Source organism: Equus caballus, chromosome 28, assembly GCF_041296265.1.
Source record: "Equus caballus isolate H_3958 breed thoroughbred chromosome 28, TB-T2T, whole genome shotgun sequence".
NCBI lineage: Eukaryota > Metazoa > Chordata > Mammalia > Perissodactyla > Equidae > Equus > Equus caballus.
This window is the reverse complement of record NC_091711.1, coordinates 51,213,657-51,224,811: the sequence shown is the minus strand read 5'-3', so window position 1 is coordinate 51,224,811 and position 11,155 is coordinate 51,213,657. Positions and strand designations below refer to the sequence as shown.

Below are 11,155 nucleotides of genomic sequence, written 5' to 3'. Positions count from 1 at the left end.
TAGCGTGGGGCTGGGGATAGAAGTCTGACCGGCTCAGGCTGCCCAAGACGGGCCCAGCGCCCTGGGGGCGTGGTTGGTGAGGAGAAGACGGGAGCCTCAGGGGCTGCTAATAAGACACCCCCGACCCGGGCCCCGGGGGTTCAGCCTGAGTGCGGAGGCGGGCCGGGATCTCTGGTGCACCGCCCGGTCCAGTTCCAGGCTGGGACTGAGCTTCGGGGCGGTGCCCCCTCCCGCTCGGTCCCCTCCCCCCAGCCTCAGGCCCTCCCGGGCCGCGGCCGCCTCGGGTTTCCGGAGGGGCCGAGGGCGGGCGGGGGCGTCACGTGCGCGCGGCCGGTGGACCGGTTGGTCCGCAGGCAGGGGAGGGGCCGCGCTCTAGCGGGCCGGGGCTGGGTCGGGCCGGGGTCGGCGGGTCGGGAGAGCCCCGAGGACGGTGACCCGGAGAGAAGAGCCGGGAGCGGGAGTGCCCGGCGGCGGCGGGCGGACAGCGCGGAGCCGGCTCTGCCGCGCGGGGCCCAGGGCGCGCGCCCAGGGAGCCCGCTGATCCCGGTCCCTGGTCCTCGGGGCGCGGCGGTGCCCGGGCCGCCATGAGCTCTCCGCCGCCCGCCCGCAGGGGCTTTTACCGCCAAGAAGTAACCAAGACGGCCTGGGAGGTGCGCGCCGTGTACCAGGACCTGCAGCCCGTGGGCTCGGGCGCCTACGGCGCCGTGTGGTGAGCGCAGGCCGCGCGGGTGGCTGGGCGGGGTGGCCCGGCTCTCCCTGCCTCCCACCGCTAAGCGGTGCGTCCCGCAGCTCGGCCGTGGACAGCCGCACAGGCGCCAAGGTGGCCATCAAGAAGCTGTACCGGCCCTTCCAGTCCGAGTTGTTCGCCAAGCGCGCCTACCGCGAGCTGCGCCTCCTTAAGCACATGCGCCACGAGAACGTGAGTCGCGCTGGGCGCCCGGCTCAGGACGTCGTGTCCATCGCCGCCGCTCGTCTCCCTCCTCCCGAGCCCCTAGGCGACCCCCTGTGCAGTGGGGCGGAGGGCGGGTGTCAGGGCAGTGTCCCCGAGAAGGGTGAGGGCCTCTACTCGGTGAGGGCGGAGCCCCTCCTCTCTGAGGGAGACTGCTGCCCCAGAGTCGAGTCCTCTGCTCCCAGGCCAGTCCCTGGGCAGGACTTAGTTCCCTGGCTTCTTCCTGGGGCCACATCTGGCTCACCCAAACTCTGCCTCCAACCAGGAGCCCAGAGGTGAGGGGACACCCAGGTGGGAGGAGCAGTTTTCCTGGAAGGGGCACTTAGCCTCTTCCCTCTTCCTGAGCATCCCCCGCGGCCTCACCGCAGACCCCCTTCTGCAAACATTCCAACCCCTTCTGAAGCTGCTCTGCTCCGGTCCACCTCCTGAGCCTCAGCCCTAGGAGCTGGGCCCCTGGGGACGCAGAGCAGGCACCGTGTTGGAGTCAGCATCCTGGGTCTGTCACCTCAGATCCTTGGGGTCTGGGGTGGTGCAGGGCACTGGGCACAGACACACTTCCTTCATATCCATGGGGGGTTCACGGACAGTGCGGGAGGGGCGGATCTGGGCACCCACCAGGGAAAGGCCTCCCTTGTTTCCAGACCTGCCCCTGGGACACCTCGCATGGCTGCTGTGGCCTCTCTGGTGGCAACTGCTGGCTGCTAAGAGTCCTCCTCTCTGCCAGGGGCGCCGGGTCGTTTGTCGGTTGTCGAGGCAGTTCCTCCTGTAGTCATGAACTCTGCTCCCTCCCACACGAGCCGCTCCTGCCTCGCCCCCTTTCTGGGCTCACTATGAGGGCTGGTATCCTGGGCACCCACAGATGGTCCTGCTTCTCCTGGGTCATCAGAAGCACCAGCACTCCCCGGAGAGAATGGGTCCTTGTGTCCACCAGCAAACTCTTCTCCGCGGTTCCTGGCTGATGCCCACCCTCCTAGCCCTCGGCTGGTTCTTCGTTCCGTCAGGCTTCCCATCTCTGCCCTTGTCCCTTCCTCGGAGAAATGCATTCATAGTGGACCCCAGCCCATCCTGGGCCTCACTACCACCTGGTCACATCCAGGTCTTGTCCCTATGAGGGCAGACAGGCTTCATCCAGTTTCTGCCCCACCGCCCCTCACTCTCACCCACCCATCCCTCCTGTCCAGCAGGGTCTCTGGGCCTTCTGCTCAGTCACCTCCCACCCCTGATCTGGCCCAGCCTGTGCTGGCACCACCCCACTGTGCGGTGGGTCCTACCATCCCCATCCAGCCCCGGACCTGCCAGCAACCAGCGCTGCTGCCTCCAGGCACCCCACACACAAGCTGGGAGGCTGGCCTACTGTGAACCCATTTCCTTGGGAGGAGACTGAGACTCTGAGAGGCTGAGTGGAGCAGGTGCCACGGCTCCAGTGCTGTCCCTTCCACCATCCACCTCAGGCCTCTCCCCGTCCTTCCTCGCTGTTCCGGCAGCATCTGCACCACAGTGGCACAGAAGTCTCCGTCAACCTGACAACCCCCTTAATCTCGAGTTCAGTCCTCTGCCCTCTTGTTAAAACACTCTCCCAGTGTCCCAGGCCCCTGTCTGGATGTCCTGCTCTGTTCCCTCCTCCCCTGCCACCCATGGCTCTGGCCCTGGTGGCTGCAGTGGTCATCCAGCTGTCCCTCCACCTCACGTCCACTCTTGCCTCACTCCAGTCTGTCCTCACACAGCAGCCAGGGGGACACATTCAGAGTCATGCGTGTTTAAGCCCTTCCTCGGTGGCTCTTAGGATCAAAGCCAAGCCTTCACCTGGTGTGAGATCCTGCTCGGGCTCCCTCTGGCCTCTCCTTGGCTACTCCTTGGCCTGGGCCTCAGCCACCTGGCCTCACTCCCCGTGTTCCTCAAACGCTTGAAGTGTTCTCCCTCCTGCCTCGGCCATCATGTACATGGCTTCTGCCAGGTGTCCCCCCTGCCAGCCGCTTGGATGTGCAGGCCTCCTTGGGTCCCTGGAAGCCCTGTCACTCTGAGCCCTGGGGCCAGTTGTCACATTACCTGTCTGCTGTCCATCACCCCTGACCAGGGGTCTGTGGGGCCAGGGGTTTGGTCATAGTGCTGCCCGCTTGGGCCTCTCCAGCAAAGGCATGGCCCCTGGAAGGACCTATGAGATGTTGGCTCTCCCCTGGGGGGCTGTCCCCACCCTTATCCTGGGTCTTCAATGGGGACAGGAAGTGAGGGAGGAAGGGTCAAGGGGCTGGAGCTCCTTGGATGGCTAGGAGCTGACCCAGACTTGGGGCTGCTCCTCCCCCAGAGGATCCCAGCTGTCACCATCCAAAATTAGCCTGTGTCTGTGGGCATGTGTGCCAGGGCTGGGTTGCGCTGCCAGTGGGCAGAGCCAGGCAGTGGGGGGAGATGGGGACAGCTGCAGGGGACTTTCCTGCCTGAGCACAGTACCAGCCTCAGGGGTGTGCCCAAGCCCCCACACCCTCTGCTGTCCCCATCCCACCTGGTGCTCCGGTCTTCTCTCCAGGTGATTGGGCTGCTGGATGTGTTCACTCCTGACGAGACCCTGGATGACTTCACAGATTTGTGAGTGCCAGCCAGGGCTGGCGGGCAGGCCAGAGGGGTGTTGGGTGGCTCCTGGGCGTTCTGGGTTGGCTTGGGGGCCCTCTTGAGGCAGGCCTCTCCCTGTAGTCCAGATGGGGGTTGGCATGCACCCTGCCCACCCCCTCACTACAGCACAGTCCACCCCCCCACCACATGCCCCTGGGCCCATGGCAGTGGCACAGCCAGGTGGAGCCTGGGCCTCCTCCTGCCACGCTTGGCTCGAGGCCCTCCCCAGTGCTGGAGGTGTGAACCTTGGGCCTGAGTGTTTGCTAGCCGGCAGGTCCCGTGCTCTGGGACCCTGGCACCAAGTATGTGACCTGTCACTGGAGCTGTTGACCTTTGCTGGCAGGCAGGGGACAGGTGGCAGGGAGGGCCCTTTGCCCCTGCTGAGCCTGCCCTGTGGCTGCCTGGGCGACTACCCTTGGACTCACAGTGTTGCTGGCCCAGAGCCATGGCCAGGCTGGAAAGGGCTGGGGAGGCCAGGCTCCTTGCCATCCGACCTTGCAGAGGTCAAGGAACCACACAGGCCTCAGTGTCCTGGCAGGGTGCTAAATATCTCTCCCCTCTCTCTCTCTCCCTCCACCTGCCCAGCCTGCTCCTCTGACCCAAATGTCCTGCTGGCCCCACCCCTGCCTGCATTCGCTTCCCTCCACCCGACTGACATTCCCTGGAGGACTAGTGGGTGGAGCCTGGTGTGGCAATGTCAGGGGCAGAGGCCAGGTGCTGCGGGTGACGGGGTCTCCCAGGTCTGAACCTGGGCCCAGGGGGTGTGACACCCACTGTCTGCACCCACCCCGAACCCTGCAGCTATCTGGTGATGCCGTTCATGGGCACTGACCTGGGCAAGCTCATGAAGCATGAGAAGCTGAGTGAGGACCGGATCCAGTTTCTTGTCTACCAGATGTTGAAGGGACTGAAGGTGGGGACAAGTGTGTATGTGGGGGGAGGGGCAGGCTGCAGGAACCGGCAGAGGCCCCCAGCCTGGGCTGGGGCTCTGAGGTCCCAGCAAGCTGACCTCTGCTGATCCTCTCTCTGTCCCCACAGTATATCCATGCTGCTGGTGTCATCCACAGGGTGAGTCCTGGCGGTGGTGGGAGCTCCCCTGGCTGTGAGGGTGTGCGAAGGGCTCAACCCCCAGGAGCCTCCATCTCTCACCTGTAAGGGAGTGCGATGGGGTCTAGTGGGGAGTGCACAACACACCTGCACACACCCTTAGGGTGCCCAGGCACCTCCACCCTTCCCAGAAGAGGTGCAGGGGTGGGCTAACCGAGTCTGGCTGCTCCCACATCCAGCCGCTGCATGGGCTCTGGCCCTTGTACGCCCTAATGGGCAGGGGTACATGGCCACCTTCCCTCTGCCCCCAGGACCTGAAGCCTGGCAACCTGGCGGTGAACGAGGACTGTGAGCTGAAGGTACATGTCAGGTGTGGGGACTCAGGGGCTCCCTCCCCACCTGCCCACTTGCCTGCTACACCCTTGGCCCTCAGGCCTGCAGGAGGGCTGGCCCAGGCCCAGGCAGAGGGACCAGACTCCAGCCATCCAGGCAGTGGCCGAGCAGCTGATAGGCAGATGGGCCCTGGGGAGGCACTCGATGCGGGGCATTGGGCACACTCCCATATTTGCTTGAGGGGAAGGGCAGGAGGTGTCCCCAGTCCCCCATGCCTGACTAGGGCAGGGCCGAGGTGGCCTCCTGAAAGGTGCTGGCTAGGTCCTGTGGGTCAGCAGAGAGTGGAGGAGCAGGGAGAGGAGACCCCCTGGAGTACTTGCTCCTAAGGGTGGGGGGAAGAAAAAGGTCAGTGGGCTGGGTTCACTGGCCATGGGGAGGATCCCAGGGGGAGGTTTGGGGGTCCATGGCCATGACCTCAGGCCCTGGGGTGTTGGCAGGAGGCCCTGGTCTGGCCAGTCCTCTTGGGGTCTCCTGGACCACAGGCTGGCCCACCCACTCCCTGGCAACCTCTTTGCCCCACCTTCCTGATTCTGGCTGCAGATCCTGGACTTCGGCCTGGCCAGGCAGGCAGATAGTGAGATGACCGGATACGTGGTGACCCGGTGGTACCGGGCGCCTGAGGTCATATTGAATTGGATGCACTACACACAGACGGGTGAGAAGCCCAGAGACTCAGGGCCACTGTTGCACCAGCCTCCCTATTTCTTCACAGGAAGCCCTGTGGTGGCTGTTCTGCTGGGAGGCTGCAGAGCTGGGATGGGAGCCAGGCGAGGGCGGGGTGGGCTAGATGCCCTGTGTCCATGTCCCCTCTCCCGCTGTGTGTGTGTATCCCTACCCTCCACCCTCCCTGGCCCACGGAGCCCTGATGTGGGGGCTTCTGTCTCAGTGGACATCTGGTCAGTGGGCTGCATCATGGCAGAGATGATCACGGGGAAGACGTTATTCAAGGGCAACGACCGTATCCTACACCTGTGGGGAGCAGACTGGGGGTGGGGTTATCCTACCCCTTGAGGAGCAGGCTGGGGGTGGGGTTATCCTACACCTGTGGGGAGCAGACGGGGTGGGGTTATCCTACCCCTTGAGGAGCAGGCTGGGGGTGGCGTTATCCTATCCCTTGGGAAGCAGGCTGGGGGTGGGGTTATCCTACCCCTTGGGGAGCATGCTGGGGGTGGCATTATCCTACCCCTTGGGAAGCAGGCTGGAGGTGGGGTTATCCTACCTCTTGGGGACCACGCTCGGGGTAGCATTATCCTACCCCCTGGGGAGCGGGCTGGGGGTGGATAAACTCTGCTCTCTGGCCCTGCTATGCTCCTGACCTCACTGCAGACCTGGACCAGCTGAAGGAGATCATGAAGGTGACAGGGACGCCTCCCGCAGACTTTGTGCAGAGGCTGCAGAGCGTAGAAGTCAGTTGGGAGCTGAGTGTGGGCTGGAGGGGCTAGTCCAGGTCTGGAGGCAAGTCCCCAACCCTTTCTTCCCTCACAGGCGAAGAACTACATGAAGGGCCTCCCCGAGCTGGAGAAGAAGGATTTTGCCTCAATCTTGACCAATGCAAGCCCTCTGGGTAGGACTGGAATAGGGAGCGTGGGGTCAGTGACCAGTGTCGGGACGTGGGACCCTCTTCTTCGCCCAGCCTGACCCACTGTCCCCCCAGCCGTGAGCCTGCTGGAGAGAATGCTGGTGCTCGATGCAGAGCGGCGGGTGACAGCGGCCGAGGCACTGGCCCACCCCTACTTCGAGTCACTGCAGGACGCGGAGGATGAACCCAGGGCCCAGAAGTACGACGAGTCCTTTGATGACGTGGACCGCACGCTGGATGAGTGGAAGCGTGAGTGGGGCTCCGGGCAGGGGCTGTGCTGGACCTCATGACCTCGTGCAAGTGGCCAGGGCTCAGAGTCCTGGGTACCCCACTCTGGGATGCAGGTCAGGTGAAGAACATGACAGGAGGTCAGAGGGAAGCAGGGCTTCCTGGCTGAGGTGGCCTCTGGCTGGAGCTGAAGGATGAAAGGGAGGGCATTCCTGAAAGGCTTGTCACAAACAGGAGCAGGAGACAAGTTCTGGGAATTGTGGGGAGGCAGCTCCCAGCCCCAGACCTGCTGGCTCTGCCCCAGTGCTGCCCAGCCTCCCTACATCCAGGCCAGAGCCCTGGCCAGCCTGGAGCCCCTCCGTAGCCCTCACCCCTAGGCCTCTACTCACACCTCTGGAACTTGTCCTCACCTCCCCTTGCCCCTTTCAGGACCCGTCCACCTGAACAACTGCACACCATTATGTCCTGCTGGCCTGATAAGGTCCACCCCAGGCAGCCACAGTGCCTCTCCCCACCTCCCACCTCTCGCCTGTCCCCTCCAGCCCCCCTGAGCAGTCTGACTGGCTGTCCCCTTACATGAAAGGCACCTGCCCTCATCTTTGAGGGCTGACCAACACTTGCTTGGCCTTAGGCTGGGCTCAGGGCCTGCCTGGTCCTGAGGCCTCCCTCTGGAATTAGCCTTGTCCATCTCTACTCCAGAACAGATGGAAGGCTTAGTGTCCTCTCATTGGCTGCAGGACCAGCCTGGGAGTGCAGGGATGTCTGAGGGCAGCAGTTAGCACCATTGGGGCCGTGGCTTATGGCTGCCACTGTGTCCTAGGCCCCATCCTGGCTCTACCTCAGGCCCAGGGCTTTGGTCTTGTGCTTGAGGCTGGCAGTGGGGTTGGGGCTGGATTGTGATTCTCAAAACATGTTCCTTAGGGCCCCTGGGTTCCTTGGTGCCTCCAGCAGGGGCTCCACCCTTGTCTGTGCTGTGTTTTGTGCTTCTAAGTTTGGTTTGGTTTGATGAAAGTTTTCTGCTGCTAAAAAAGATAACATAAAAACCACGGGCCACAGGATCCTCTCTGCGGTCCCCACCCACACAACCGTGGGGAGAGCTTTTGTTTTTACTGCAGACCATGGTGGACATGTGGCCTGTTGATGGCTGAGCCCTGGTCAGGAATGCGAGCTCATCACTTCCTGTTTCCCTGGGGAGCCAGCCTTGCAGCAGTGGCCTCTTCGCACAGACCTTCCCTGTGTGGAACAGCGCCTGTGCTGGGAGTAGATGAAGGGCCCAGAAGGCAACCCACGGGGCAGGAATACACACACCACATGCTGGGCACACCACACACACCACTTGCTCTAAACACAGTGTTTCCTGAGCTGGCTTGTGGAGTGCCCGTGTCCCCCGACAGGTGCTCTGCTGCTGGGTGAGTGTGGGCATGCTGGGGCCGAGTGGAGCCTGTTCTTTGAGACTGGTCAGGGAGGCGGAGTGGCCCTCCCTTCCTTTAGGATGGTTGGCTCTAGGCACTCATTCAGGGAACATGTCTACCAGGCGAGGAAGGTGGACACTGTGGGTACTTGGTGGGAATCCCTCTCATTTAAGTCTTCATGGATATTCTGGATCTAGAAACTGGGGTGTGTCCTGGTGGGACCCTGAGCAGTCTGCTGGAGTGAACACATTGGTTTACATTCCTAGGATGTCCCTGTCTTCTGAGGTAGCCTGTGGGGCCAAGCCCTGCCCGGCCACTCTAGGGGCAGAGGGCTTGGGCTACCGGAGCCCTGTCAGGGTAGATAGTCCCTCTCGACAGACACAGACTGACTGAGAGTGGCTCTGGCCTGGGAGGAAGTTGATGTGTGGGACAAAAGGAGCCTGCGTGGCACCTGCACCCCAGCAATGACCTTTGACCCTGGTGTTTTGGGGGGCGGGTCGTTGGCTAACAGCCCTGAGTGGGGTCTCTCAAGACTTATCACTGGTCAGGGCAAGCACCAGTGAGCTGGGCCCAGCTCGTCTCAGGCTGCTAGCGTCTGCCCTTGGTGGGCTGTGGAGCTGATCCTTCTCCATGACTCTCCATCTCTGTCGCTCTCACCCCCCCCCCCCAGGTGTCACGTATAAAGAGGTGCTCAGCTTCAAGCCTCCCCGGCAGCTGGGAGCCAAGGTCTCCAAGGAGACAGCCCTGTGAAGACCCCTGGGCCCTTAGGGTGGCGGTGGGGACACCTTGGGGCCTCTGGCTGGGGCTTCCACCTGGAAGGGGATCCTGGTTACTTCTGTGACTGTTGTTGGGGCTTGCATGCCAGGAGACTCCTCGCTCCTGGACCCCCTCCCTGAAGCGTGTTCCGCTACTCTCAGGACCCTACTCAGCCGAACCTTGGAGGAGCATCTGGACTTTCTGGCCAGGTGGCCCACCTGACCTGGGGCTGGCGTCTGACCCCCTGAGCAGTGGTCCCCTCCCCCAGGGTACAAGAAGAACCCTGAGCTTGTGGGGTGGGGCAGGGCTTGGGGTCAAGGCCTAGCTTCTGACCCGGCCTGCTCTGGACCATGCCAAGGCCCAGCTCATGTCGCTGAGAAGGAAGAACAGTCAGGGCGGGCGCAGGGCGCTGACTCAAGCACATCTCTCCTGGGGGGCAGGGGTGTGGATTCTCCTGCATCCCCAGCCCTGAATGTAAACTGGCCATGTGGTATGCCCACAAGGCTAGAAGGAAATAAACCCTTTTGTAGAGCTCCCACCCTGGCTTTGCTTCCTGATTCTTGGGCTGGACCTTTAGGCCTCTGATCTGCAGCCTTGCATAGAGAAAGGAGGCAGGCCTGGGAGCCTCAGCCCCTCCTGAGCCGCTGGGCCTGGGCACCCCCCTCCCCCCAAGTTACAAAGCTGCTGCCCACCTCCCCTGTCCTGTGCTAGTGAGCTCTGAGCCTGGAGCCTCGCATTAGGGCTTGTCTCTGCCCCTCTTATGGGGTGACTTTCCTCTAATGGCTTAGACCCTGGAGCCAGGGCAGGGCCTGATGAAGTGGGGATAGAGTCCAACCTGGGGTTCAGTCCCATCTGTCTGGGTTCCCTGCACTCTCCAAGGCCAGGGTCCGGAGGAGAGATCACGAAACGCGTATCTACGCTGGTGGCACAACAGAAGTGTGGGTTCTGTTCATTTTCCAAGCCGCCTGCCCCTCCCAGGCCACGCTCCTGTGCCGTCGGCGTGTCCGCGCAACCCAGGCCGGTCATCTGACGGCTCCGAAGGCGGGCAGCGGGGTCAGGGGCGTTCCGGAGTCCTGCGGCCGTCCTAGTGCTCCCACCTGTGTCCCGGGCAGGTGCGCGCGAGGTGCGGCCAGGCCGTCCCCTTGTCCTGGCCTGGAGTTCGGCTGGAAATGCACACAGTTGTCCCAGCCAAATACGGTCAGACGAGTTGCCACAGAAGACACCGGCCTTTTCTGCCCAGGGACCCTCTGGTCCTCTAGGACCGATCCCTGCTGGACCCTCCACACTCCGTATCCAGGCGGGGAGGCCCATCACAGGCCCCGCCCCTCGTGGGCACGTGCCCCAGGATGGCCAATCGGGGCACGCCATTCCCAAACCACCGTGATTGGCTCAGGGTGGCACCTGACCCAAAATGACCCAACCGGACTTTCCCCCGAGCCCGGCGGGAAGCCTGCTGCCCGCGCTTAGCCAGGACGGTGGGGAACCATGGGGGACCGCCGTCTGTATCCCTACCACCCTGGGGTCTTCCCTGCACTGCCAGGGCGAACGAGGAACTGGACTGGGGCGACTCCTGCCCCAGAACCCCGCCCAGCCTCCAGACCCCAGGCCCCCGCCCACGTCCCGCCCCCAGAAGCCTGCCCCCACCCCGACCCAGGGCCCCGCCCACAGGCTGAGCCCCGCCTCCAAAAGGCCCGTCTCCAAGACCCAGGGCCCCGCCCCCAGAAACCTGCCCCTAAAGCCCAGGACCCACGCCCACGCCCGGCCCCGGAGGCCCCGGGTTTGAGGCCGCGGCTCCGGGTTTCCTCCTCTTTTTGGCCATCTTGCTTCTTTGGCCGTGCCCGCGCCTCCTCCCTTGCTGGCCTCACCCCTTCATGCCTTTATTCGCTGATTCATTTATCCCTAGTCCAGACCCTCCCTCACTGGTAGCTTTTCCCTCCTGTCTGCCTCGCCCCACGCTGTAGCGGCTCCTGTTCAGCTCCTCTGCCACCACCCTGACCTTCCGACTCGTCCTCTCTCGGCCACAGGTCTTCCTGGAGCTTAAATCAGACACTGTCACTCCCGCCTTCAGCCTGGGGGGCAGCGCTGCGGCCGGTGTGGCCCAGGCCGGGCTGAGGCACAACCCCCCCGCCCTGGGCGGGGCTCTCTCCTAAGTCGCGGCCTAGCCCCCGTGGACCCTTGGCCTCTGCA

At 63.5% G+C, this 11,155-nt stretch overlaps 1 protein-coding gene and 1 long non-coding RNA gene across 2 annotated transcripts; one reads left to right on the top strand and one right to left on the bottom strand.

The window, feature by feature from the left end:
• Positions 1-356: 356 nt before the first annotated feature.
• On the top strand, positions 357-9,506 carry MAPK12 (mitogen-activated protein kinase 12). Its single transcript, XM_023631320.2, has 12 exons — positions 357-709; positions 790-919; positions 3,471-3,529; positions 4,355-4,466; positions 4,592-4,621; positions 4,912-4,959; positions 5,534-5,648; positions 5,880-5,951; positions 6,320-6,399; positions 6,479-6,557; positions 6,648-6,821; positions 8,883-9,506. Exons 1-12 carry the CDS (start codon positions 585-587, stop codon positions 8,960-8,962), a joined length of 1,104 nt encoding a protein of 367 aa, XP_023487088.1. The 5' UTR covers positions 357-584; the 3' UTR covers positions 8,963-9,506.
• LOC138921159 (uncharacterized) lies at positions 5,582-10,304 on the bottom strand. The gene is made up of 2 exons (XR_011433494.1): positions 9,804-10,304; positions 5,582-6,987 (listed from the first exon to the last, which is right to left on the bottom strand). It is a non-coding gene; the product is annotated as an uncharacterized lncRNA (long non-coding RNA).
• Positions 10,305-11,155: the final 851 nt, after the last annotated feature.

Excerpts from the sequence above, each read along its gene's own strand:
- MAPK12 (XM_023631320.2), top strand. The coding sequence starts at position 585 with ATGAGCTCTCCGCCGCCCGCCCGCAGGGGCTTTTACCGCCAAGAAGTA. Across the intron at positions 920-3,470 it reads AGCACATGCGCCACGAGAAC|GTGATTGGGCTGCTGGATGT; the intron begins GTGAGTCGCGCT and ends TCTTCTCTCCAG. Across the intron at positions 6,822-8,882 it reads CACGCTGGATGAGTGGAAGC|GTGTCACGTATAAAGAGGTG; the intron begins GTGAGTGGGGCT and ends CCCCCCCCCCAG.